The sequence below is a fragment of the Hemicordylus capensis genome, chromosome 2 (assembly GCF_027244095.1).
Source record: "Hemicordylus capensis ecotype Gifberg chromosome 2, rHemCap1.1.pri, whole genome shotgun sequence".
Taxonomy (NCBI): Eukaryota; Metazoa; Chordata; class Lepidosauria; order Squamata; family Cordylidae; genus Hemicordylus; species Hemicordylus capensis.
In genome coordinates, this window is record NC_069658.1 from 311,842,727 (window position 1) to 311,870,710 (window position 27,984).

General features: G+C 42.9%; 1 protein-coding gene across 1 annotated transcript in view; it reads right to left on the minus strand.

The window, feature by feature from the left end:
• Window positions 1-27,984, minus strand: part of FBLN2 (fibulin 2) — a 165,652-nt gene that overhangs the window by 11,794 nt on the left and 125,874 nt on the right. Inside the window, 5 exon segments of the mRNA XM_053293430.1 lie at window positions 5,840-5,965; window positions 10,674-10,802; window positions 18,474-18,617; window positions 18,938-19,075; window positions 20,473-20,607. Of these exon segments, the coding sequence (XP_053149405.1) occupies window positions 5,840-5,965; window positions 10,674-10,802; window positions 18,474-18,617; window positions 18,938-19,075; window positions 20,473-20,607 (672 nt within the window).

Consider the following 27,984-nt stretch of genomic DNA (forward strand, 5'->3'; position numbering starts at 1 on the left):
TAGTCTGTGCGATCTTCTTACAACAGCTGATCAGGTGGTCCACGGTTTCATCTGCTTCTTTACAAAGGCGGCACTTGCTGTTTGTGGTTGATTTTTCGACTTTGGCTCTTATTGCATTTGTTCTTAGTGCCTGTTCTTGTGCAGCCAGTATTAAACCCTCTGTTTCTTTCTTCAAGTTGCCATTCTTAAGCCATTGCCAGGTCTTGGTGATGTCTGATTTTCCACTTATATTGTGCAAATATTGACCATGCAGGGGCTTATTTCTCCATTTTTCTGCTCGGTTCTTGACTTGTTCTTTCTTGTAGGCCTGCTTTCTTTCATTGGTGTTGAATAGTTTCTCGTTCTTGACCATTTTAAGTGCATCTTCTTCACTGTCCTTGATATATTCTTCAAGGCCTCTTTTCTCCTCCTCTACTGTTTGAGGGACTTGCAGCATTCCTCTTCCACCTGAGCTGCGAGGGAGGTATAGCCTATCTGGTGTTTATGGCTTGTATGGTGTTCCCGCCATTGAGTTTGGACTTGAGGATTTTTCTAACTCTCCTGATGTATTCACTTCCAATTTTTCTTTTAACTTCAGTGTGTGCGATGTTATCAGCCTGGAGAATGCCCAAGTATTGGTAAGGTTCTTTCTCTTCCAGGTTCTTGATCTTGCTTCCATTGGGCAGTTCTATTCCTTCTGTTTTTGTTATTTTTCCTCTTTTCATTATTAATGCAGCACACTTGTCTAGTCCAAACTCCATTGCTATATCGCTACTGAATATACGGACAGTGTTTAGCAGTTATTCGATTTCTGACTGGGACTTTCCATACAACTTCAGATCGTCCATGTACAGCAGATGGTTGATTTTACTGGATGTTTTAGATGTTTGGTATCCGAGGCCTGTTTTGTTTAGTATTTGTGAAAGTGGGGTCATGGCGATTACAAACAATAGAGGGGATAGTGAGTCCCCTTGGAAAATGTCTCTTCTAATGCTAACCTGTCCAAGTGCCTCGCCATTGATTGTTAACTGTGTACTCCACATGCTCATTGCTTTTTTAATAAATATCTGAATGTTTTTGCTGACCCCAGTTGTTTCTAAACATTTTAGTATCCATGTGTGAGGCAATGAATCAAAGGCTTTCTTGTAGTCAATCCATGCAACACTTAGATTGGTTTTTCTTCTCTTGCAGTTTTCTAAAATCATTTTGTCAATCAGCAGCTGGTCTTTTGTGCCTCTGGTGTTCGGGCAATTTCCTTTCTGTTCAACTGGAAGCTGTTTGTTAGTTAATAAGTGTTGCATCACTTCATCTGCTATTATTCCAGTTAATAATTTGAACGTGGTTGGCAGGCAGGTTATCGTTCTATAATTACTTGGAACTGCACCTTTTGCTGGGTCTTTCATGATGAGATGAGTTTTCCCAGTTGTTAGCCATTGTTCAATATCACCGCCTTTCATAATGTGATTGAACTGTTTTGATAGTTGTTTATGAAGGCTTGTTAGGTATTTAAGCCAAAAGCCATGCAGTTCATCGTCACCTGGCGCAGTCCAGTTTTTGATTTTCTTTGTTCTTTCACTTATTAATTCTGGTGTTATTATTAGATCTTGCATTTGTTGGTTACATTTTTTGACCTCTTTCATTATTAGTTTATTATTTATTTTGACCTCTTTCATTATTTATTATTATTATTATTATTATTATTATTATCATCATCATTATCATTATTATCATTATTTTAATAACAACAACAATAATTTTCAAAATCAGTAAAAAAGTAATTTTTAACAAATCCATTCTGAAGTACATTCTGAAGGTTTCTTTACCTTCAGCCCACTGCAAGCCCCCATCTGAAATCTCCAAACTTCCCCCTCAACTTACTTGGCAACATGGGTGGGGAGGGCTCACAGCAGGGTTTCTGTTTGGCCCTCCACACTGCCAGAACTATGAAGCTGTTCACAAGAGCAGCCCTACCGAGGCTTGTGCAGATCTACCCAGGCATGGCTGCTTGTGTGAAGCACCACTGTCTCACCGAGTAGCCAGGGTTGCCTCACCGAGTAGCCCAGGGCTGACTGAGTACCTGGGTCAAAGGGCACAAGCGCACCCTTCTATCCAGGTCCTGGCTCATGTGTCTGCTCAAGTTTCAGGTTGCCCAAGCAGTCAAAGAGGCAGGAGCCTAGATCGTCTGGTTGAGGAGGAATCCTTCAATGCACCGTGCTTGCTTGCTTGCTTTCTTTCTTTCTTTCTTTCTTTCTTTCTTTCTTTCTTTCTTTCTTTCTTTCTTTCTTTCTTTATTATATTTTTATACCGCCAGATATGTAAATCTCTAGGCAGTGTACAAATCTCAACATTAAAATCACAGGTTAAAATACATAAAATGCAATAAAACCAATATAAAACAAATTATTAAAAATATTAAAATTCTAATTAAAAGCTTGTGAGAACAGATAAGTCTTGAGGGTCTTTCTGAAAACAAACAGAGAAGATGCTCTTATTTCAGCAGGGAGCATATTCCAAAGCCCTGGGGAGACCCAGAGAAAGCCTGGTTTCGAGTCGCCACCAGACGAGCCAGTGGCAACTGCAACTGGACGTCTCCAGAAGATCCTAAAAGGCAGGAGGGTTCATGACAAAGGAGGTGCTCTCTTAAATAGCCTGGTCCCAAGCTATTAAGGGCTTTATAGGTAATAACCAGCACTTTGTATTTCACCCGGAAACATATCAGCAGCAAGTGCAGTTCTTTCAAAACCGGTGTTATATGGTACCTTTGTGTTGTCCCAGAGACCATTCTGGCTGCCACATTCTGCACCAATTGTAATTTCCGGACTATGTACAAAGGCAGCCCCCATGTAGAGCACATTACAGCAGTCAAATCTGGAGGTTACCAGCATATGTACCACTGTTTTAAGGTCATTCACCTCTAGAAATGAACGTAGCTGACGTATCAGCCGAAGCTGATGAAAATCGCTCTTGGCCTCAACCTGAGACACCAGAGGGAGCTTTGGGTACAGAGCACTTCCAAGCTACATATTTGATCTTTCAGGGGGAGTGTAACCTCATCCAGAACAGGCAGATCTAAACCATGTCTTGGGTCCCCACCCCCCACAGTCAGTACTTCCATCTTATTTGGATTCAACTTCAGTTTGTTATCCCTCATCCAGACCATCGCCACCTCCAGGCAGGTATTTAGTGAAGATATGCCATTTCTTGATGAACATGGAGAAGTAAATCTGGGTGTTATCAGCATATTGATAACACCCAGCACCAAACCTCCTGATGATCTCTACCAGCGTTTTCATGTAGATGTTAATGAGCATTGGAGACAGTATGGAGGCTTGTGCAACTCCATACTTCAGTTCTCGCTTTGCAGAGCAACAGTCTCCAAGCGACACCATCTGGAATCTATCAGAGAGGTAGGAGCAGAACCACTGTAAAACAGTGCCACCCAATCCCACCTCTCTCAGGTAGTCCAGAAAGATACCATGAAGGGCACAGGTCAAGCACATATGATGTTGCCCGCACATTGCCCAGGATCTTGTCTACATCCTCAGACTGCACTAACTGAAAAGAATCCAACACAATAGGACCAGATGGTATTCAAGGCACATCTGCTGGAGCTGCCAAAAAAAACCTGGAGTCCAAATCAGTGTGAATGCAAGCGACTTTATCGGCAAAGTGACATATACATTAATTACAACGGGCTGTAGATGGTTCCTCCCGCATTACCTGGTGGGATGTGTGGTGCAATGCCTTTGCTACATGGAACTGCTCCACTGGTCTGCATTGAGCAGATGCAAATGAGGTGGGGGGAAATGTTCTTTGCCACCCTCACTGCCACAGAGTATTCCCTAAAATGGGCTCTAGCCCATGGGCTCTAGCCCATGAGTACCCAGAATGTTGGGGGCAATATGCTAAAATCATTGTAAACCGCTTAGAGAGCTCTGGCTATAGAGCGGTATATAAATGTAAGTGCTATTGCTATTGCTATTGCTATTGCTATGTTCAGTCAGATTAAACCCGACTCTTCCCCCAGTGTTGTTCCAGTCATTGTCCAAGTTATTTCATTGCCCGAAGCTATGAGGAGAACCAAGGAGCAGAACAGGCTCTACCAAGCTGGAGAGGGCATTTAGGAATAATGTTGTCAATGCAGCTGTCTCCACATTCCAGAGATTCACCAGGGCCTCAACATAGTCGCCAGTTCTGGACATTGGAAACTCCCCAAGGGCTGTCTGGAAACTGAGTAAACCTCCAGGGGCAGACCATTCTAATTGGTCCACCACCCCTGCAGAGGGTAGATGGATCTGTCGAACTAAACTCTACCAGATGATGATCTGTCCATGACAAGGGAGATATCTCAAACTCCCCCAACTCCAGATCATTTATTTTCTGGTCAGCAAAGACCAGATCCAGAATATGTCCTGCCATGTGGATACGGACCGATATCAACTGAGTTAGGCCCATGGTTGCCATGGAGGCCATCCTGAGATGCTCCTACAAGGGGGACCTCAGAATGGATATTGAAGTCCCCCAAGACAATAGGATTGGGGGAACCCAAAGCCACCCTTGCCAGCTCAGGTAGAGAGACTGAAAGTGCAGCAGTGTGGTCAGTACACCAACAGAATCCCCAGTCTATCTTGGAGGCATACCCTCAAGGACAAACATTCAACTGGCCATCTGGAAAGGGGAAAGGTCTCATGATGCCACCTCCCCGACCCTCAAGGCGGGGCTACTGCAGGATCAGGACAAAGCTGAGAGAGACCAACCCCACCCAGCTCAACCAACCAGGTGTCTGTCACACATACCAGGTCAGCATGTTCATCTACAATCAAATTGTGGATGAGAGATATTTTAACATTTACTGATCTGGCATTCAGCAGCAGAACCCTAATCCTAGAGGGAGTGTTTCCAGAGCTCCCTGGGGCGGCAGGGTTGAGAGAAGAGCTGGAAAAAGGAACAGGTCTCAGTTGCCTGGGCTGTTTCCCCTTGTAACAGCCTGCCCAACTCCCACCACCATATCTCCCTCTGCCCACTACCCATGAAATCACTGCTCCCAGACCACCCCCACTCTTCTGCTCTCCCATACACATCTGCCCAGTCCAACCACCCCAAGCTCCTCTGTTTCAATAACACCAAGCCCACAACAACCTCGGTCATGCAGAAGGGCTCTATGTTTCCTTGTTGTAAACAAGGGATGTTCCATCTGTTTTCTCTGTTTCCGAGGCCCCAGCCTGCTCGCTTCATGTCTGAGAGCTGAAAGGATGAGAGCCTTTGTGCTTGTGCCCTTTAGCTCATGTCCCTGGTGCAGCCTGTTCATTTATAGCAGTCAGGTAGGGCAGAAGCAAACAGTCAGGGTAGAGATGACCCTGTAAGAGACTAGAAGAAGCCCCTGTCAAGCTAAGCCTGACTCACATGGGCTGGGTGTGTGTGTCAAACTTTGCAGATTTGTATTTAAACCTCCCCCCACCAATGTGAAGTTTGGTGTCATCACTACTACACATGCAATCATCATGCATGCAATCTAGATCAGAGTGAAGCACATTTATGCCCACTGATTTCTGTATTAGATCCTGGTTCGTACTGATAAAAGCCATGGCTTGTTCATATTATATCATTGAAAACAGTATCTGAATAATAACAGTATCTGAATAATATGAAAAGAGGTACCCCCCCATACCTTTTGTGCTAGCCCACTTAGTCACTCCATTTAGAATGCTTGAGGGCACACCTTTTAGCTGAATTTGCAAATTTCATTAAGGGCTTCCAAACTTCTCCACCACACCTCCCCATAATTTAAGCAATGGCTGAAAATATTCCACACATCTTCCTCTGTTAGTTTTAGCTTTGAAGGACTTGATAACACTGATACCTTCACAATGCTTTCCATCATAAGCCAAGCGAAAGCCTGAAGAACAGGAACAGTGGTAGGACCCAGGAGTATTTTCACATGCGTGTTGACATAGTCGGCCTGGATAATTCCAGCATTCATTTATGTCTGTCATAAACATACAGTAAACATAAACATAAATCAGTTTTGAGAAAAGAGAGAGAATAAAATGGCATATTTAATATTTAAATATTTAAGTTTGTGTGTGTGTGTGTTACTGTCCATAAAAGATCAGTTCTGTTTCTTACTTATTTAAGTGGGGGGAAGCTCAGAATTTTAGGAAATAGATATACATTTATTTGGGAGTCCTCTCAGACTCTCTGTCTGTCAGCCACTTGACTCAATGGAAACAAGTAGACTACTCTGAAAATCAAACTCACACAAAGTTTCATTTTTCCACCAAAGATTCCAGTTACAGAAGACTGCTGAGTAAATGCAATTGCCTCTTTGCATTAGCTGAAGGTGACCACACTCTCGGAGGCCTCCCACCCATTGTTTTCTTAATTTTTATACTTCTTCCACTTTTGGAATCCTTGCCCAAATTTGGTACATCTTGTTTACATATTTACTGATTAGATCTGATTTTTGTTCCGCCTTTTAGCATGTCCCTCATTGGTCACTTCCTTTGTCAATGAGGTTGGCCTATGGTTCTCGTCATAGTATCCTCTGCTCATACACAAATTCATCTTGTTTTTCTTCACATTAGCTGACCATTTTCACCCTGACAACTGATATTTTATTTTTTTGTGGCAATATGGAAATCCCTCCTGTACAGTAGCACTCTACTGCTCTTAGCACTGAATACCTCACCAGAAGTCAACATTGTGTGATCCCAACCCCCATAAAAAGTGAACAAGATGGAACAAACATCTGATCTTTTTCTTGAATAAGAACCAGTTTCCTAAAGATCAATAGCTTCCCATAAAGAACTCGCATGTTTACCTGAGAGACCTGAAGTTTGTCATTAACTGAAAAAAGAGTCTCTCTCTACTATTTCACATTAGTTTGATTTGTTCCTTGATTTGTTTTGTGGATTTCCAAATAGAGCAGTGCCTTTCACATGCTGAAGAAAATCAAGGAATCTGAAGCAGATGAGAGGTTTTTAGAGTTGTACATTTTTCGACAGTAGACAAGAGCTTTACTTGGTTTACTTAGAAAGCACTAATGAGCAAAGGGCAGCTAAAACAATATTTTTGGACCTTGAATTTAGAAGCATTTCACGCATCATTTTAAAAGAACAGTATACAAGAAGTTTTATTAAAGTCCAAGTTTTCCCACAGGGGCAAAAAAGAACATGGAAAAATGTTTTCTCATTTTCATTTTTCCCCCACTGCATCTGTTGGCTCATCCTTATGTTTGTCGGAAAAGATAAAACTGGTCAGTGCTAAACACTTGGAAACTTGAGGGGATATTTGGTATTTTATTGGAGCTTCTGGAAGTGTTGGTACAGAAATTCAGATTTTGACCCTCCCCCTGTCCCTCCCACTCCCCCCTTAACTGATGTGCCGTGTGATCAGCAATGAAGTTGTGCCATATCACAAATGGTGTTTGCTTGCAACTTGCCTTCACTGTATCCACAAGGGAAACATGGGACATTTTTGTTGATGCCAGCTGCTCCATCCTCCCAATCTTGATTTGGGCCTCAAAAACCAAGAAAAAGTGTGGGTGCATAGAGGGCAAGTTGTAAGCAAGCATAATTTGTGATATTGCACATGATTACTGTTCACATGGCACATCTGTCAAGGCATTGGCCTTAGATTGCAACTCCCTGGGTTTAAGCTCGAGCCTTAACTCTGGTCCTAAATTGGCAGGTTTGTGAAAAGGGAATTCATTGTTACATTATTGGCAATCCAATAACCTCCCCAATGTAATATTTAGTGTGGATTATGAAGGACAAAAATGGATATCTGCACCCGGAGGCACTCTTACCCCTGGATTTTGGGGCCGAAGTCCATGGCCTCCACAGCCCCTGGGGCCTTCCAAATTTTCTTTAGTCTGCCCTGGGCTGTGTGGTCTCCTGGCAGAGCATAATGATGCTTAATTTTCAGGGGGGGGGGCGCCAAAGGTCTTTAGGTCCAGGCTCCAAAATTACCTAGGTGCACCTCTGTCTGCACCAGGGAGCATGCACAGTGCAGTGCTGAAGCTGCTTCCATATTGTCACCTGCAGTGGGTCAAATAGTTAGTCCAGCAAGCAGCAGGGGATGATGACAAAAGGAGGGGAAAGGCTGGGGTACTTTTTACTGGGGTACTTTTTGATTTGTTTGCAGGTATGTGTGGTCCCAAGGAAAGAAAAATAGACAGGATCACCCTAATAGTGTTGGGTGTATTAGTATTAGTTATGATGTAAAAACAAACAAAAATCTCAAGTTTAAAAGGTTAAGATAGCTAGCTAGATAAAATGGCTCACTCTGTTGAGGCATTTATTCTTACTCAAGGTATAGTTTTCAAGCATGTTAAAACAGTGTGTTTGGCATTTCCTTTTTGTTCTTTTTTGGTTTGTTTTATTATGTAACTGAGAAGTTAATTTCTTGAGGTAGCCCAACCAGCAGCAGGAGAAAGACCTGCTGAAGTTCTTACCCACAGAAAGCCGGTAGCCTGCAGACTATTGACTGGGGTGCATGCTGATTGGTTTAGAGACACAAGCTGCAGACGAATGGACCAGATCCACAGCATCAGCAAAAGGGAGCAATATTAGATTGGATACTAATCATGTGGTTTATATACTATTGGACAAGTGATACTGGTATAGTACTGGTGTGCAAACTGGCCATGATTAGTGGCCTGTTTGCATGCTCTGGCCCCATGTAATCACGGTGTGGTAGAGGATTCCTCTTCACAGAACGAGGCTGCTGCAAACTGGCCCACTATGTTATGAGATAAATGTTTTTATATGGTGGGTAAGGATTTGCTCTGGACTTTACTATATCCTGTATCCCTGTGGGTAACGTTTATCCTTTTGGACAGCTATCCACTTGAGGAATATTATCTATATATATATTTCTCCTGGGTGTGCCCAGGAGAAATGCGTCCCAGCAGCCCAGCTGATTGGCTGGGCTGCGGGGGCGCCTGATTGGTCCTGGCGGCACAACCCAGGAGAACCAGCAGGCCAGGAGTGTGGGCGGCCATGGTGGCCGCGGAGCTGAGGTGGCGGGCCCGGCCGGGCGAGGCGGCAGCGGGCCCAGGCGGAGCCGAGCCGGCGGCTTGTGGTCCCGGCCCGGCCGCGGAGGCAAGGCAGCGGGCCATGCGGCAGCGGCGGGCCCGGCCCAGCTGCAGGGAGGCCGGCGGCGGCAGGCCCGGCGGCGGGGAGGCCGCCGGTGGCGGCAGGCCCGGCCGTGGGGAGGCCGGCGGCGGCGGCGGGCCAGGCGCGGGGAGGCCGGCGGCGGCGGCAGCGGTGGGCCCGGCCTGGCCTGGCCGTGGGGAGGCCAGAGGTGGCGGCGGGCCCGCTTGAGGCACAGATGCTCTGTGCCCGGGCCCACTAGTAATATATATAGTGGTAACATACTGCATTTAAAATGTTTACAATAATTACAATAAAATACACTGGGGCCAAACATTAAACTAACCCTTAAACATGGTAGAGGAGAATGGACACATATGTCTCACCATGGACAAATTCTCAGTGGCTAATTAAAAAAAAATCACAAAAGAGCAGTTGTGCTGATGGATACACATGACAGTAGAATGTTTTGGTAGCGGGAAGAAGGTTATATATCCCACTCGTCCTTTTTTAAGCCTTTGCCCATAATTTTCTAAGCTTATGAAAGATTTTGCACACTCAGCCACATTTATTTGTTTCCCAATGAATTAACAATTAATTGTACATATTATCAAGGCACTTTTCCATTGCAATGGAACTACAATATCAGTGTCAGAAATAGAACCTGGTCAATGATCTATTATGGTCTCTCTTCTTGGAGAGAGAAGACACTAAGCATTGTGGAGAATGGAGACACAGCAGAAGAGTTTTTAACCTATAGGGAAAAAACTGGATTTAGATTACCCCAATCAGGGGTGGAGCCACCATTAAGTGAACGAGTTCAAAGATCCCAGGCCGCTGCCAATCATGGGCCGTGCCTGGTGCCCCAGCCACACTCCCTGCGTCTGACATCAGACACAGGGGGCATGGCTTCACTTGCATACGGGCCTTGTGCCCCATTTGAGAGCAAATACCAGCTAGCGCTGCTTTCACAGCATGGCTAGAAGCTGCTCTCTCTGCCTTTAAAGGAATGTGGCATGAATGCGGACCTGTCTGGTATGTGCCCTGGGGAGCAGCTTTGCTCACAGATGGGGCTACGCACCCATTTGGGAGCAAATATCAGCCAGCACCATGTTCACAGCACAGCCAAGAATGCTCTCCCTGCCTTTAAAGGCAGAGAAAGCAGCTCCTGGCCATGCTGCGAAAGCAGTGCTGGCCAGTATTTGCTCTCAAATGGGGCACATGGGCCCTTCTGCAAGCTAAGCCACGCCTCCCTATATCTGACATCAGATGCAGCAACATCTGACGTCAGACACGGTGGGGCAGGGGGGCCACCACAGCAGGAAGAATATGGGCCGCCGGCTGGCTTCCCCCACCACTGACCCCAATCAATAGTCTGCAGTTGAAGTAGGGACAAATTCTCAAAAATACTTCTGATGAATACAGAAGCTATGGCTGGTCACTGTGCATGAAAGTGGTTCCAGAAGCAATTTCTGTTATCTTATTTGAGCTACAGTGCCATGGAATAAATAATTGTGCCCAAAACAACAGCGTTAAATACTGGTCTGAGGTCCATGTCTCATCAATCAGCAATATCATTCCCTCCTGTGCTATACATACCAATGCAAGTTCTGCTGAATGCATCATACTGATATCCCATCTTGCAGTCACAGCGGTAAGCTCCAGGTAGATTATGACAAATCTGTCCCTCTCCACAGAGGTGTACACCAGTCTGACATTCATCAACGTCTAAAGATGCAAAAGGCAGCAATTACTCTAACCACAGTGGCCCAAGTTGATGGTAACTCTCTGAATATCACAGTTTGCAGGCAGCTGTACTGAACGAAGAAGCTTCCATTACGTGAGTCAAAGGGAGCAAGAGCACTATTAACTTTTTCCTGACACTGCAGGAAAAGTGATTAGCTATCACCAGTTCTCTATTCCCAAAGTTGGCTTCAAGCAGTTCTGTATTTCTCATGGACAAACACAGGCTTTGAAATAAAATGAAAATACAACTTGTAAGGTTCTAGAACGACTCCATGTTTGGTACCAATTACCAAACAAAAGATCCAATCATTTCAGGAAGATTTGCCCTTAATGTTGCTATACATTTTATATTGTTTTTCTCTTCTGTTGTTTGTGATGTTCTAATTTATTAAACCAGCATTTTCTGATAGCAGATGGGAAATTCAGTTATGCAAGTTAAAAATGTCAGTTTAAGATGTCATTTAAAAAAGAGAACTCTTCTCTATTAAAAAAAAGTAAGACTCCTCTTACATATTCCTATTTCCAGGCATACCCTTGATGTACAGAAACTGCAAATTGTTGTCAGTTGTACACTATAAGCCTGTTCACATGACTGGGTAACTCAGGCAGCTCATGTCATCTGGAGTGCCGGGAGCCCTCTGCTCCTTGCCGCTCCAGACTAGGTAGCACAGCCTCTTCTACCCAGGGCTTTACCAAAGTAAATGGACCTATGGTAAATCCAGTTTTCCCTCAAACAGGGATACCCAGATGTTGCTGACTACAACTCCAAGAATCCTCAGCTTTTGGGAGTTGCAGTCAGCATAATCTAGGAATCCCTGTTAGAGGGAACACTGGTAAAGCTAACCATAGAGGATGCAGCACTCTGCCAATTGCCACCCTAGCACACATGTGGGGCACACAATTGGTGAAGACCTGTGTGTCAGTTGATCATCTATGGCAGGAATTCTCAACATTGGGTCTCCAGCTGTTACTGGACTTCAACTCCCATAATCCTCAACCAAAGGCCACTGGGGCTAGGGATTATGGGAGCTGAAGTCCAAAAATATCTGAGGACCCAATGTTGAGAATCCCTGGTCTATGGGCTGGCAGGTGGGAACCTGCCTCTCCACCACCCAGGTAAAAGGTTGTGTGAACTGTTAAAATACAGGTATCAGAATATAATATAATGGATGGGAAGGAGTTGAATCTTCTTGATGCTCTAATATGGACAAGTGCATTTGCTTGCACCCAAATATACTGATATGGAAATAATAACCATAACAGCAAAGATGATATTTTCAGACACAAATAAAATATTATATATTTTATATATTAACATAGTAATATAGTAATACTATATTAATTAAGAATTAAGAAGCAGCCATTAGTCTTACATTTTTGTTGGAGTTTGTGGTGGCCTTGTTGCCCACAGTACGGACATTTTTTGCATTAGTCCAGATATCACTGCTTTAGTATTTAATGCTGTAGTAGTCAGAGTGTCAGTCTAGGATTAGGGAGCACTGGGTTTAAATCCCTGATCAGTAGGACTGTGTGTCACATCATATCAATAATGGGGTACAAGGCAATGCAAGCCCTATCAGACATTTTTCTCTGGAAACAATTCTTGAGAAAAATCCCTCCGATACTGAGAGTTGATTTAATACCATAATGAATTGTATGGGTATGGTAATAAACAGCATTGGGGGTGGGGGGGTGCTTATCTTAAAGCAAGACACTTCTCCTAAGAAAGAGGCTGCCTTCCATCAGCAGTGAATCAAATCATTGCCTCTCCCTCCATTCTTCTTCCTGCCCTGGTCCATTACATGGTGCACACCTATAATGCACTAGAGCAGAAAGAAACATCATGACATTGTGTCTTTTTCCTGGTACATTACTGGGAGAAGAGGAATGACTACACCCTTAATTATAGGGCATGGTCTCCCCTCTCCCCTCCACCAGTAAGGCACCAGTAAATGGATGCAACATCATGATGTTGCTTCTTGCCCTGGTGCATTACAGGGCAGTGAAATGGAGGGAAAGGTGGAATTTTGAAAGGCAGCCTCCTTCTATACAGAAGCTGGCTCTTCATTTAAGGTAAGCCCTCCTACCTACTCCCATTTCAGTGCATCAAGCTGATAATGAGTATTGGCTCATGTGATTCCAGTGACCCTACTGCTCGGCCATGAAGCTCATTGGATATCTTGGGTCAATGTCTTTATCATCCAATCCTACCTGACAGAGTTGTAAGGCTAACATCAGGGGCATAGCTAGAGGAGAGGGGGCTCATGTTTACCTCTCTCGCCAGTGGCCCCTTGGAGTGAGGGAGATAATGACGAAAATGGGGAAGGGGTGAGCTGGGGCCCCCGAGTTCTTTGAACCCATCTGTTCAATTATAGCTACACCTGGGATAACATGCAGGGGACAAGAATGTTATAAGCTGCCCTGAACTCCTGCAAGGAAGGAAGAGGTAAAAATGTTAAACAGTCATTGGCTGACATGTCCCACATATACTGCATTATTCTCAATGCAAGTAGTGCATGGGCTGCGATCACACAAGGGAATCTTGCACCAGAACAGCCCTTTTGTGCATCAGTATTGCTGTGTGTGTTAAATAATTATTATATTCATGTTATGTTTAACAATAATGTTAAATAAATGTCACATAAATAATTGTCCTGTGTGTTAAAGCCCCACAGAATTGGGCAGATCCACTCTGACCAGATTATTTGTTTATTTCTTAATTATATTTTTGTACCATCCCAGCCAGTACTTCTGAAAGGTTATGATGCAGGACATAGCCATTATTAATTATATCCTAACTGTCTGGCTATAATATTTATTTATTTATTTATTTATTTATTTGATTTCTATACCGCCCTTCCAAAAATGGCTCAGGGCAGTTTACACAGAGAAATAATAAATAAATAAATAAATGAGTTGGATCCCTGTCCCCAAAGGGCTCACAATCTAAAATATGTAGTAGAGTGGTAGAATAGCTCCTACAATATAAGATATTGGCTGCATTATTCTCTTTTACACTTAAAAATCACCTTGGAATGGCGTATGAGAAGCATATTGGTTAAAGGAAATCAACACCTGGTTCCAAGATAAAATTTCCTCTTCTATGTTCCACTAAGAAGGTGGCTCATATATTGTGCAAGAGAACATCAGCCTAATAATGCTGCATTTGCACAATTAGCATAAATGCAAAAGTTGCACAAATTGTGTCATACAAGAGTAAGTTCACTATAAGAGGAGGGTTCGTGAACAATGTCTTTTAATATAATATTTGTTGTACTTACTCCTTCTGGTGGGCTTCTCCAAGGCTGTGGGGGGGAGGGTTGTCCTCTGGAGGTCCCCCCTCCCCCTCCAGCCTCCATTATATGTGAAATCGCCCTGTTTTGGCAGTCTTTGGCCAATTCTGGGCCTCACCCTTGTCATGGCAGACATTTTGGAGGCTGCTATGCATGCCTAATGGGCTTCTGCATGGCCAAGTCATGAACCAGGTGATGCAGAAGCCCATCGGGCATGCGCATCAGCCTCCAAAATGGCCACCACAACAGGAGTGAGGCCTGGAACAGAGCTCTGGAACAAAGAGCTCCTGAACAGGGCAATTTTACACATCATGGCCAGTGGGGGGGACCTCCAGAGACCTGACCCCCCCGCCATGGCCTCAGAGAAGCCCCTGGGAGGGGGTAAGTACATTTTTTAAAGGATTGTGAACCCCCATAATGGCTGGTGGGGTTTGGTCACATGCTGAACTGAACTGGGGTGGGGTGGGGGTTGATTTGACACGGGACTATCAAACCAAGCATGTTTGATGTTGAACCTGTTCAACATCAAATCTGTTTGCACATCCCTACCCGGCAGTAATGAGACATTAGGGCTATGAGGAAAGAGGGGTTAAGTTCTAAGGTGGAGGGAAAAGTCATAAGAAGCCCCCAAACGGCCCTCAAACTGTCACAAACTTACTGTGGTGTGATCCATGGGTCCCCCATGTGCCCAGGCATGCCCTCCAAAGGACAAAATGGCCCCCCAAACCACCCATATCACAGGAGTCCATTCCCCTCCCAGAAAATGAGCCACAAAATGCCTCCTCCTGTATACTCCTGTCTCCTGAAGACAAAATGGTAGCCGGAAGTGTCTTCTGCAGTAACCTCCGGCCCTCTAGGAACCTCGGATACATGGGTTTTATCCCATTAGTATCCACAGATAATGGAAACAGTGTCTATTAAACACCCGCAGATAGGCAGAACCACGAATAGCGGATCCACGAATAATGAGGTTCTCCTGTCCTTTTTCCATGGAAAGGTGGCTAACCCTTTAAATAAATAAATGCCATAAATGTTCATATAGTTGAAATCTGCACTTAAGCTGAATTTAGTTTAAGATATTTCCTGTTCTTTTACTCTTTTAATAATCAACCTTTTAAATAAAAGTCACCTTATTATGAATCAATAAGTGAAAAGAAAGATTTTTTTTTATTAAAATGCTGCCTCTGCTTCTTTCCTTGCATCAGAGCAAGCAAAAAAAGAAGTTAATTTTAATACAGATTTAAATCTGCAAATTAGCAACTTTAGTTGCTATTAACTCATTTGTTCATCCGTTTGATTAGTTTCTGTGAAATTGTGTGTTCCAGTGTGTTCAGCCTTTAATTAGGTCCAGATTATTATTCAGTCAGAAGCACACAATATTTCATGATAGCTACAGTATTTTTCAATTAAATATAGGATGAAGATTGGTGCTGCTAACCAATCTACTGAATTAGAGAGAATGAACATTGGGAAGATGAATTCTCCAAACAAAAGAAAGCAACCACACAGATTCACTTCTGCTGTAGAGACTTGTCCAGATGATCTATTTATATTACCATAAATTAATCCAATCTGAAATACAATTATCCGTAGTGATACCTCTTTACAAGAGAAAAGAGGAAATTGCAGTCACAAAAACCTTCTGGTTTTGTTCTTTATACTTCTCCCTTATTTAAATAAACCATACCAGAGCATTTAGACTTCTAGGCAGAGGTGGTTGGTTTATACACCCAGGGGCCCAAAGCTTTCATGTAATACACCTTGTTAACATTAACAGGATCTGTACATTTTCCAAAAACACCACAGTTCTGATTTCTGTAGTTCAGTATATGCCAGGTTTCTAAAGAGGTTTCCTGTACCCAGTGGTGGTGGGTGAGGTTGAACAAAGTAGAAATCAATGGTTACCACTGAGCAATGATCACGCATATGGGTGCTACATACTCTTAGCAGAGCCCATTGCTTGGCAGGAGAAGCAGGAATGGCTTGTGTAGCACTCTGTCTTGAGCCCTGTTTAGGTACTCTGCTAGTCATTGACATTGTACTAGGGGTGTGCAAGCTGGCTCCGTTCGAGCTGGGCTTCATGTCAAGCTGGCTCAGCTAGGCGGGTTTGGGGTCAAAATGAACCAGCGTTGGCTAGTCTGAGATCAAACCAATCCAGGTCCAGTTCAAACCGAGCCAGCTCAGAAAATTTCTGGTAAAGGGGAATCTGGTGAGGATTCCCCTTTACTAGTAAAGTGGGGGCAAGGGGGCTTCCCTAAAGATAGAGTAGGTGGGCGGGAATAAAGTACTTACGAGTGCCTCTGGCAATGGCCGCAGAAGCAGCTGCGAGGTGGGGTGGGGGCAGCGATGGCTCCCCCCACCCCTGCTGGCCTCCTCCAGGTAGGCAGGGCCAGTTTGGGCACAGTTTGGCCTCTGTACCTGCGGCCTCCAAGCATGCACAGAGACCATTTGCATGACCACGCAAAGGGCGTTTGGAGTGAAAATTCCAGAAGTAATAGAGTTGGCTGTAAAGATAAAGATTAGGACTTTGGAGCATGTGGATTAGTGTTACTTTGTGAAGACCAATTTCCACTTGAGAAAGACCTACATTGAAATGGAGGACACCAGGTCACTGTTGTGGAGATGTGGACTCAATTGTTTATGTAGTACATCGATCTTCACACTATGGACTTCATCATTACTCATGCTATATGTTTGTTTCACTGATATCATTTCCAATCGTGTGTTTTGTCTTGCCTTAGATTATATATATTTGCAATCATAGATCTACTGGATTAAGTTGTTGCTTAGTTTTCATTACGTAGTTAGTGTTTGGTTTGGTGGGGGATCTTATTGTTTCGTGATAGATTGATTCTCACAGATCCCGGTACGCTTTATTTATCTTTATGTTTTGAGTTTCCTCTGGCCGGAACAAGCTGCAGTCACAGAGTGTAATGCATTTTGTAACCCTCCCTTGAAAAACATTGCAGAAGCACACAGTAAAAGAGAATCTATCCCTCCCAACACAGAACACACATTTCAAACCCAGACCAAAAATGGCCAAAAAAGAATCAATGTTTCGGCACTGAAACAACAAAATGTTTCGACATTGAACCATTCTGAACGTCCTTATATCTCAGCAACTCCGGTTGTGGGGAGGCAGGCAGAAGCTTGCCTCCCCGCAAGTCCTCCCCAACGCCAACCCATATGGTCATGGACACAACCTTTCTGCCTTCTCCACAGAAAAGTGACAGCTGCTGGCCTGAGTGTGACCTTCCAGCTCCAGCTCCATTGCTTCCAGCTCCATTGCTGTTCAGCAGCATTGCTTTTTGTGCTGTTCTCCACTTCACAGCCACTGCCACTTGCAGCACTATGCAATTTATTTGAACCCCTGCCCCCACACACACCCCCAAATAGGAACTAGTCTAACTATACTAATTGCATCGAATTCTTAATTTATATCATACCATCAATGTGCTTGGCATTTTACAAAGTACAAGAACAAAAGATGGCCTCTCATACATTCCAAACCTCACAAATATCATTTTCGTCCTAAGCCCAAACAGATGGAGTATGGAGGGATGTTTCACACATTGCAATATGTGACAGAAAAAGCAGATTGAGTAACGTTCCCTTTTACTGTGTTGTCTATCACATGCACATCTCTCCTGTGCAAAAATGCATGAAAGCCAGATGTTCATGAAATTTCCAGTGACAAGAGATGCACTGGTTTCATTTGGGGACAGGGCAACATGCAGTGAGAATAGGAAGCAGAGGCTACTCGCACATTACATTCCCTGCGATGTGTTTGGGCATTGACATGAAAAGAAAGGAATTGAAATAATGTCACAACTATATGATATGTGTTTGTTCAGCCATCCAGGCTATTCCTTTTGGTGGTGGTGGTGGTGGTGGTGGTGGTGGTGGTGGTGATGATGATGGTGATGATGATGATGATGATGATGATAGTGATCATTGCAAAACAACATCAGTATTGCTTTTTCTCAGTACTTGGTGTGAGCCTTCACCTGATTAATAATAATACTCAGAAAAAAAGCAACATTTTTCAATAAAGAATTTCACTGCCAAATCCTCATGAGTTTGGCAGACCTGCTCTAATCTATCTACACATACAGCAGGTGGGGAAAATATGTAGTTGGATATCCTATGGTGGAAGCTAAAATAGTCCATCACAAGCCAGAACAGCATTTAGATGTCATCACTAGCATTAAAAAAAGTTTGTAACAAATCCTTCCATATATTTGTAGGAATGCTGGATATGCACATGTACAGAATCTTTTCAAGAACTATTTGAGTGTAACCACTAGAATTTAAAGGTGCATTAAATCAAGCCAAATATTCAGCTTAGTCAGAGCCTCACCAACACATCTGGTTCCATCTTCATTGGAATGATATCCTCTGCTACACATTAAGAGGTTCCTCTGACAAGTATAAGACCCAACAGTATTGATGCAGTTGAACCCAGGTTTACATGGCTCAGAAAGTGATGTACATTCATTAATATCTGTGAAAGAGAATATAATATATTAATGTATCACTACCAGCTATTAAATTAATCAGAGACCCATCTTCCAGCTGTTGTTCCTTTCCTTTCCATTTGGTTTTGATGTATGTTGCAATAAATTCCAGGCTGATGAGAATCTATTAAGCTAACATTTAGAAATTCAACATTATGTAAATCTAATCTTTTTTTTATTTTAGGAAAATGAGTTCTAGAGAAGAAATGTAGAACTTTAAGGAACATTAAACATGATCAAAAATGGGTAATGTAAAAATATATGGAACTCACTTATATTAGAAATATAGTGTTCAAATTAAACTCACCAACACAATTACCCTCTGGATCTTGTAAAAATCCATCCATGCATCGCTGCTTCGATTCACAATAGAATGATCCTTTTGTATTTTGACATACAAAGTTTATTTTACAGCTATGAGTTCCTCTCTCACATTCATCAATATCTTTAAAAAAAGATAAAACCAATTCTTAATAAATTTGGCCCCATTTTCTGATTCTGTTAGCAAACAGTGTGCTTTTTAAAGAGCAGATCCCTAATAATGCAGAATCCATATGATGCACAATCCATTGGGTTTGTTCAAGCTCTTAGGCAGCTTCAACAAATGTTGGTGCCACCAATTTTCGGAGGTGGCTTTACAGTGACATGTAATCATCCCACAAGGTGTCAACCTTGTCACCATCAAATGTAAGCTACATTGCAATAGTGATCTTATATTAGCTATTCAAATTCTCTGTGAAAAGTATTACTCCTGTATTGCAGATGCACAAAGATACAGAAAAAGATGTGCCCTCTACCATGACTAACCTCTTACTAAATATTCTAAAAATGGATGTGCCACTGCATTTTATGTCAGAAACCATTTTGAGAATATAAGAACACTAATCAGGAAGTCAGGCATTCCAGTTTTTAAGGGACACCAGGTATCCCTTAACATAGGGATGCCAAACATTCATAGGGGTTATTCACATAACCATGTGTGAGGACAGAAAGGCAGGGTTCAACCTACCTTCCCCAAGAGTATTGCTCTTTTTGCCTGCAGTGCGCAAGCCACGTGCCACACCCAATTGCCCCGCACTACTCTGGGACACTGCTGGGAGCAGCATGGGTCAACAGAGGCCAGATCTCGATTTCCCGGGCTCAAGATAGCCCACAAGGCACTGCATGATGAGCACAGTGCCTTGGGGGATTCTCCCATTAGATGGGTGCTAATGGGTGCTTAAAAATGGCTGCTGTGCATGTGCAAATGGCCTCTGCAAGGCCCTGGACCATGCCAGGCCTTGCAGAAGCCATTTGTGCATGTGCGGCAGCAGGCAAAATGGCCATCGCACCAGCTTATGGAGGCCCAGGATTTCGGCTTGCGGGCCGAAAATGGCACTAGATCGGGCCATGGTGGTGATTACCAAGGCTGGCAAGGGGAGGGGGGACCTTCGCAGCACCCCCGTGCAGCCTTTAGGAAGCCCCCCAAAGGGGCTAGAGATACAAAATTATTTTTATTATTTTTTTAAAAAAAATCATGAACTGGCGGCGGGGTTCAGTCCTGGTCCAGATGGAATCGGGGGGAGGGTTTCAGTTCAACCCCGAATCCCCAAACCATTGAACCGAACCTCTGAACCAGTTCGCACCTCTCTATTGACAACCAGCCAAACTGACTTCTTGTTACAAACTTTGTCAAGCTAACCTCCTCAAGCCTTAGTTAACCTCACTGCAGGAACTTCCAATTAGCTCTCCCAGACTTCTTCTTGACTTTTGGCAGGTTATGTGTACCTGCCCATAGTACTGAGAGGAAAAGCATCAAGCAGATCACAATTCATTCTATAATAAGCAAAATTCTGGCCTTACCAACACATTCACCATCCTTAAATTCAAAACCTGATTGGCAGCTGAGTTGCTGGAGACATGTAAATGATCCAATTGTGTTCACACAGTGTTCCGCTCTCTGACAGGTATGAGCATCCGTTACACATTCATTGATATCTGCGAGAGAAAACAGACGTCAGCTTAAAATGCCCCAAAGGACTCATCTCTGCTAGCTTGCCACAGCAAAACAGATCTCAAAAGTTTTAATACAAAATATTTCATTTGAAAGGAAAGGTTTCCACAGAGCGATTTCCAGTGCTTCCTGCCAGTGCAGCCTAGCTTAAGATACTTTAATTTCATATTAGACATATTTCTTCTTTTGATTTTAAACTGAATGATGCATTCATCAAGGTCACAAGGTGGATAAAATTGATTAGACACAGGAAAGCTTCTATAGCAAGCTTTGCACAACATGTACAGAATGACCCCTAACTAAAACTGCAAATATAATTCAGATTTCATGTTCATTAGGGCATTTTTGAAGCTGTTCAATCACTTGAGCTGTGCTGCAACAGGCCACAAAGGATATACATGAGTACAATGACACAGCATCCTGGAATAAGAGCCATACAGAATGGAAGAAAGAACAAAACAATACTTTTCAAGCTCTTGAGTAACACATGCTCATGTGAACTACAGATATGAACAGGATCAATGAATGAGATTTGGTCCTTGGAAATCCTGGGCTTTAATACAGGGAATTTGTTCTAATCATTGCTGTTTTCATCTTCTATTGCCAGCCACCACCATTGCTCTCATTATGAACTGAAGTTTTGTGCATGTAAATATAATGGTTTCAATAACACAGATAATGATGGTGATAGAAGTACAGGGGCATGGGAGCAGGAGACCTTGGCACGCTGGAAGCTTTGCATCTGCTTTGTGAGCAGGGATTTATACCAATGATCTATTATTTATCACTTAGGGATTTATTCCACAACCAGGTCATGAATCAATCATACAAAGACATATTTTAAAAAAACAACTAGCAGGGGCATGATCCTAGGAAAATAGCAACAAGATCAACAGTATCTTCTCTCCTGAGGCAAAGAGCAGGTGGGGAAAGCATTTTGGTGTCAGGATTGCAGTGCAAGGGGGCAGGGTTAAATACCATCTCCCATCTGCAATGGTCTCAATCCTAATTAAGCACCCCAACAGGTGCTAATTATGTTTTTAAACACACACACACACCCCTATACAGTTGACATTTAGGGCAGCTTTTCCACAATTTTCCGTAAGTAGGTAGAAAGTAAGTAGGGGGGAACTGGAAGTGCCTGCAGCATGTGCACTCCCATGTGGCATGTCTTCTGAAGCCACTGATGTGCCTAGTTACCAGCCTCTGCCTGAGGTTCTACCGAGAATCTCTGCCAAACTTGACACTTTGATTTGAAGTTGGGAAGAGATTCTTGGTAGAATCTCAGGCAGAGGTTGCTAACCAGGTGTGCCAACGGCTTCAGTCAACATGCCCAAAGGGAGCATGCATGGCCACTGGGTCCCATCTACTTACGCTCTACTGACTTAAGGGCAATTATGTGAAGCCTCCCATGGTGTAGCGTGGCCCATACACTAACAACTGTTCAGAAAATCTGGCTGTATAATTTCTCAACCAACACATCATAAATAATATACAGACTTTATTGTTAGCATTGCACCCTAAAATCCATGTATGTGTTCTAGACAAATACAGCCCATCTCTAAGACAGAGCACTAAATAATTAAAAAGAAAAAGAAAGGAAGACAAAGGCAATAAAGAAGGACATTCAATCCAGTGCCAAGGAATACACAAAAATGTTTTGTGCCAAGGAATGCACAAAACAGCCATGATGCTGTAAACCAGCTAGGAGGAAAAAGAGAAGGCGAGGACAGGTCAAATGAAGGACAATAAGAAAACACAAAAGCTTTCAAAGGAGCAGAACTGTTGTGGGCTAAACTGTTGTGGGCTATTCTTTTCAATAGCCCCCAAACACCAGCAAACCTAGACCAAAAATCAGGAGAAGGTCTCAACAGAAATATATACCCAGAAGCAGAAAATAAAATGGTACCCAAACGCTGTCAGAAATTATAGATAGAAGAAAACAGTCAGAATGCAAACTGCATTCCTAAGTGACCTTGAACATTTAATTAAAACTAGAATGATATGGAAATGTGAAAACAAAATTGAAAGGACTCCAATTATTTTTTTCCATCTCTAGATTTATAAATAGCTCCTTCCCTGGAATATATACAAGACAAAGAAATTTCACAGGTTTGAATTGCATGTTGACTGATTTCAGATGAATATGGAGACTTAGTTGTGAGAAGAAAATTCAATAAATGTATATGCTACATGGTGACCTGTCTAGAAACAAGCGGAATCTCATCATGAAACAAATATTTTCAATATCTTAATATTTGTCATATGAAAATGTGAAATTTGAAAAATGCTAGAGAAGTAAATTAAAAGAAAACTAAGAATAGTACCAAAAATAAAATCTAATATTATGTTCAAAGAAAAGTATATACAGGATGTTATAGCTCATGCATACTGGACTATGGGCTAAAAAATCCCTAGAAATATCATTGGTCCCAGTTTGGTCCCAGCTTCTTCTGACAGGATACTCTGCTGTGGAGCAGGTGAGAGGATGTGGGCAGGGAGGTGGAATGGTTATGGTTTATAAGAATACTATATCCCTTACCAGGATCCCTGTCAGAGCACCTGCTTATATTGAGTGTGTGTACTTGAGTCTTGGGACCAGAGATAGACTGGGACTTCTGTTGGTGTACCAATCACCACACTGCTCAAAAGAATCCCTAACTGAGCTGTTGGATTTGGTTGTGGAGTTGGCATTGGAGACACCAGGTGGTGGGTGACTTCAGTGTTCACTTTGGGACTGAACTGTCAGGAGCAGTTCGGGAGTTCATAGTGGACATGATAACTATGAGCCTTTCCCAAGTGGTCTCAGGTCCAACACATGTTGCTGGTCACACACTTGATTTGGTATGGAGAAGGACTTGGTTCAAATCCGACAGATTACAACACAGAGCACAACTGAAGGCCTATGCTTTGACAATATGTGAGGTAAAGAAGAGATTCTTTGCTACGCATATTACTCCCGCAGGTTCGCGTCCAGTGGAATTGTCGAGGGTGGTGAGGAAACATATACAGGCCACTTCCACTTTGGCTTTGGAACCATCAGTTAGCCACTGTGAAGCTTTTAATTAGTTTTTTTGTGGACAAAATCTCTTGTATTCAAGCTGGCCTGGATTCCATTGTTGGTGCAGAGTCTTTAGTGTGGGTATCCAGTAACTCCTCTTGTGCAGTTATATTGGATCAGTTTCAGTTTGTGACTCCTGAGGATGTGAACAAGCTGCTTGGAACTGTGCATCCTACCACCTGTTCTCTTGACCCTTGTCCAACATGGCTTATATTATCAAGCAGGGAGATTGTTGGAGAGGGCCTAGCTGAGATCATAAATGTTTCTCTGAGGGAAGGTAGGATGCCTTTTGGTTTAAATGAGACAATTATTAGACATCTTTTGAAGAAGCCAAAACTGGATCTCTCGGAGTTAGTCAATCATAGGCCTGTCTTCAGTCTCCTGTGATTGACCAAGGTGATTGAGAGGGTGGTGGCCTTGGATGAAACAGATTATCTAGATCCATTTCAATTTGGCTTTCAGACAGGTTATGGGGTGGAGGCAGCTTTGGTCATCCTCATGGATGATCTCCAGAGGAGAATTGACAGAAGGAGTGTGATTTTGTTGGTACTTTTTTGATCTTTTGGAAACTTTCAATACCATCAACCATGGTATCCTTCTGGATCACTTGAAGGGACTGGGTGTAGGGGGCACTGATCTGCATTGGTTCCATTCATACCTCTTGGGCAATTTTCAGAAGGTGTTACTTGGAGACTGCTGCTCTATGAAATGAGAACTTTTGTATGGTGTCCCTCAGAGCTCCATTTTGTCTTCAGTGCTTTATAACATCTACATTAAACCACTGGAAGAGATCAAAAGAAGATTTGGTGCAGGGTGTTATCAGTATGCTGATGACACACAAATCTACTTCGGCTTCATCAGACAATGGCATAACTTTCCTAAATGCCTGCCTTGATGAGGGATAACTAACTGAGACTGAATCCAAACAAGATGGAAGTACTCACTGTAGGAAGCTGCAGTTCGGGAAATGGGATAGATCTGCCAGTTCTGGATGGGGTTACACTCCCCCAGAAGGAACAGGTTCACAGTTTGGGAGTACTTCTGAAGCCAATCCTCTCAGGTGGAGGCAATGGCCAGGACTGCTTTTTATCAGCTTTGACTTCTTCTCCAACTGAGCCCTTTCCTGGAAGTGAGTGACCTTAAGACAGTGGTGCACATGCTGCCAACCTCCAAGCTTGACTACTGCAATGCACTCTATGTGGGGCTGCCTTTGTACATAGTTCAGAAGCTGCAATTGGTGCAGAATGCTGCTGCTAGATTGGTCACTGGGACATCCCGTAGAGACCATATTACTCCGATTCTAAAAGATCTACACTGGCTAGTAATAGGTTTCTGGGCAAAATATGAAGTGCTGGTTATTACCTATAAAGCCTGTAACAGCTTCTTTGTTATAAACCTCACTGCCTATTAAGGTCTGCAGGGGAGATCCATCTAAGGGTGCCACCAGCTCATCTGGTGGCAACTCAAAGGCATACCTTCTCTGTAGTTGCCCAAGGACTGTGGGCATAGGTGGAAGAGATAACACATCTCTTCAGCCAAGCTTTTTAATTAGTTGGTATGTTTTAATGGATATTTTAATCTGATTTATATATTTTTTAACCATTAAATTCTTAGTTTGTTGTATTCTTGGTTTGTTTTATGCTGTAAACTGTCTAGAGACTTCGGTAGCGGGTAGTGTAAGTAAGTAAGATAAGTTGCAGGCCAGTCATCAAATCTTCAGGTAGATTAGTCACCTAGCCTATTCTGCCTTTCTCTCTCTTTCTTTTTCTCCCCACCTCCCACAACACGCAGTAGCATTAATAAGCCATATTCAGCTTTAAATGGCAAGTTCCTAAATATGTACAACATATGGTCACATTAGCATACTGAAACCTGGGCTGAAATTTTAAAGTGCATCTTTGAAGATAATTTGCTTTTCTAATATTGACTCCATTTTAGGATTGCATCCTGTGAACATCTGCAAAGCTTTAGACAAAGAAACTAATGGCTTCAGTCAGAATGTTTCTGAGTGCTCGCAGGACTCCAACTATATATTGGTTTGGACTTGTGGTCAGTCTGTCCACCACAAAAATGACTTTCTGCACTTCTCTCTTGGCAAATATACACATACACATGTGCACACCAGCTTGTTACTGGGTGTTTAAGCCTGTGCTGGTGGTCCCTGACAGTTCACAATTCTAACAGGCTGTGCAGTGTACATACTGAGGTCATTCACAAAACCAAAAACTGGGTAGGACAAGGTTTGGGCGCTGCGCATGTTCCCAATTTTTGGTTGTGTGGCAGCAAACAACTAGGTAGGAAGAGGGAAAGGTGACTGTGTGGAAGCAAGGTAGGAGAAAAAGCTGGGCAGGACAGCTTTTTCTTCTATCTTGGCCACATGCTGCCTATAGAAATGAGGTAGGACTTCAGAACAGTAAGAAGAAATGACTTGTTAACACCATTCATACATTAGCTCATGGACTGACAGAAGTTATGATGATGATCCCTTGCATCAAAGGCATTAGACAAATTAAATGTAACACAGGTCCATCACAGCTACATATTAACCATGTGAGCAATTTGCAGCCACCATATTCAGGGGTAATACAGCTCTGATTATCAGATGCCATTATTATCATGTCCTGCTTATGAGCCTCTAGTGCCATTTGGTTGCTTACTGCCGAAGACTAATTGTTAACCTTGGATCAAAGAGGTTAGATCTAACCAGAGGGAGGCAATTCTTATGTTCTTATGCATCTAATTCTCACTTGCAGCCTCTTTGTTTTTATGTAATAAAGCTTTTTATTACTAGTATTAAGGCCTTTCACATGATCATCTGGGTGTGGTTTATGGGGGAGGGTAGCTCCTACCCTGTTTCCCACAGATGAGCAGAACCTCTGTTTGGGTCTGTGAACTCAGCACTCAGATGACTATGGGAGCTGTGAGCTGGAAGCATAGCACGTCTTCCAGGGTTCAAGAGGGGCTTCCCAGCATGTATTGCTCTGCCTGGAGAATGGAAAACCTTATCACTCATCAGCCATCCTCTGACTGACCATGAAGGGGCCAGAGGTGAGCCCAGCCCTACTGAAGGCATTGCAAGCAAAGACAAGTGTGCGTGCTATGCAGAGTGGTGCATGCAGATGGCAGCCCCTCTAGCCACAGCTCTCTATTACAAACATGGCTAGTCATTCGCAAGGACTCCTAGGAACAGCAAATGCACCCACACAATCAACCCACTTAGGTAGGACAGCTTCTCTTTGCTCCTACCTCAGTAAAGAACAAGGTACAGAAGCTGGACTACCCACATTTGAGTGAGCTCAATTGGAGGGATTTGCATGAGTTCTCACAATCATTAATAGCTGGGATTGATGCCTCCTACCTTCACGTTGATGATTGTGTGAATAGCCCTAATATCTTATAAACAACAAAGGGCTGCTATTGAGATGGCACAGCACAAACAATGAAAACTAAGTGGAATTTCTCCCATTGTGACATCTCCCAAGGGGAAGAAGAGAATGTAGGAATTTCCTTTTATCTAAGAAGTCATCTACCTAAGAAGCAAAGGTTAGTCGGGTTTCAATGAAGAACTTCAAGATTGTCTATCACCATGAGACACTTCTGTTTGGTGGTATATAAATGTGCTAAATAAAATAAATAAAGATACAATATCCATAAAGACAAATTCTAGAAGAGTATCCATGTTAGCCTGTTGTAGTAAAAACAACTATGTTTTTCATGGAATTTTATAGATTAATAATACATTGTGGCATAAGTTTTCATGGGCCAAAACCCACTTTGTCGGATATATCAAGTACATGCCTAATTGGTAGACATGCCCTGAGTCTAGAGAATAGAAGAGAAATATTTTTACAAAGTACCTCTCCATAAGGATGGCTATAGCTCCAATGAAGCAGAATTGCCATGTGGTGTCATAGTGCCAAAACATAGAGACACTTGGCAAAACTGCACCACATCTATTGAACATGGCTGTTTCAGCACAGATGCACCTACTCGTGCTGCAAACCTAGTATAACATCTGGGGATAATTAATAACATCAGACCAACACTGCAAAGTTGTTCTGGTGCAGTGATCATTCCACCTTATCCTAGGCATGTGATTGCATAGCAAGTACAACTCGTATTTGCATAGCAAGTACAACATAGCAAGTACAACTTCATAATTCACTGCATATTATGAATATTCCAAAGAAAATATTGCCAGGACTATCATCCCCCCCCTTTCAGAATTTTTTTTTTTAATCAACAACAAACCCAGTTGGTAGACATGCCCTGAGTCTAGAGAATAGAAGAGAAATATTTT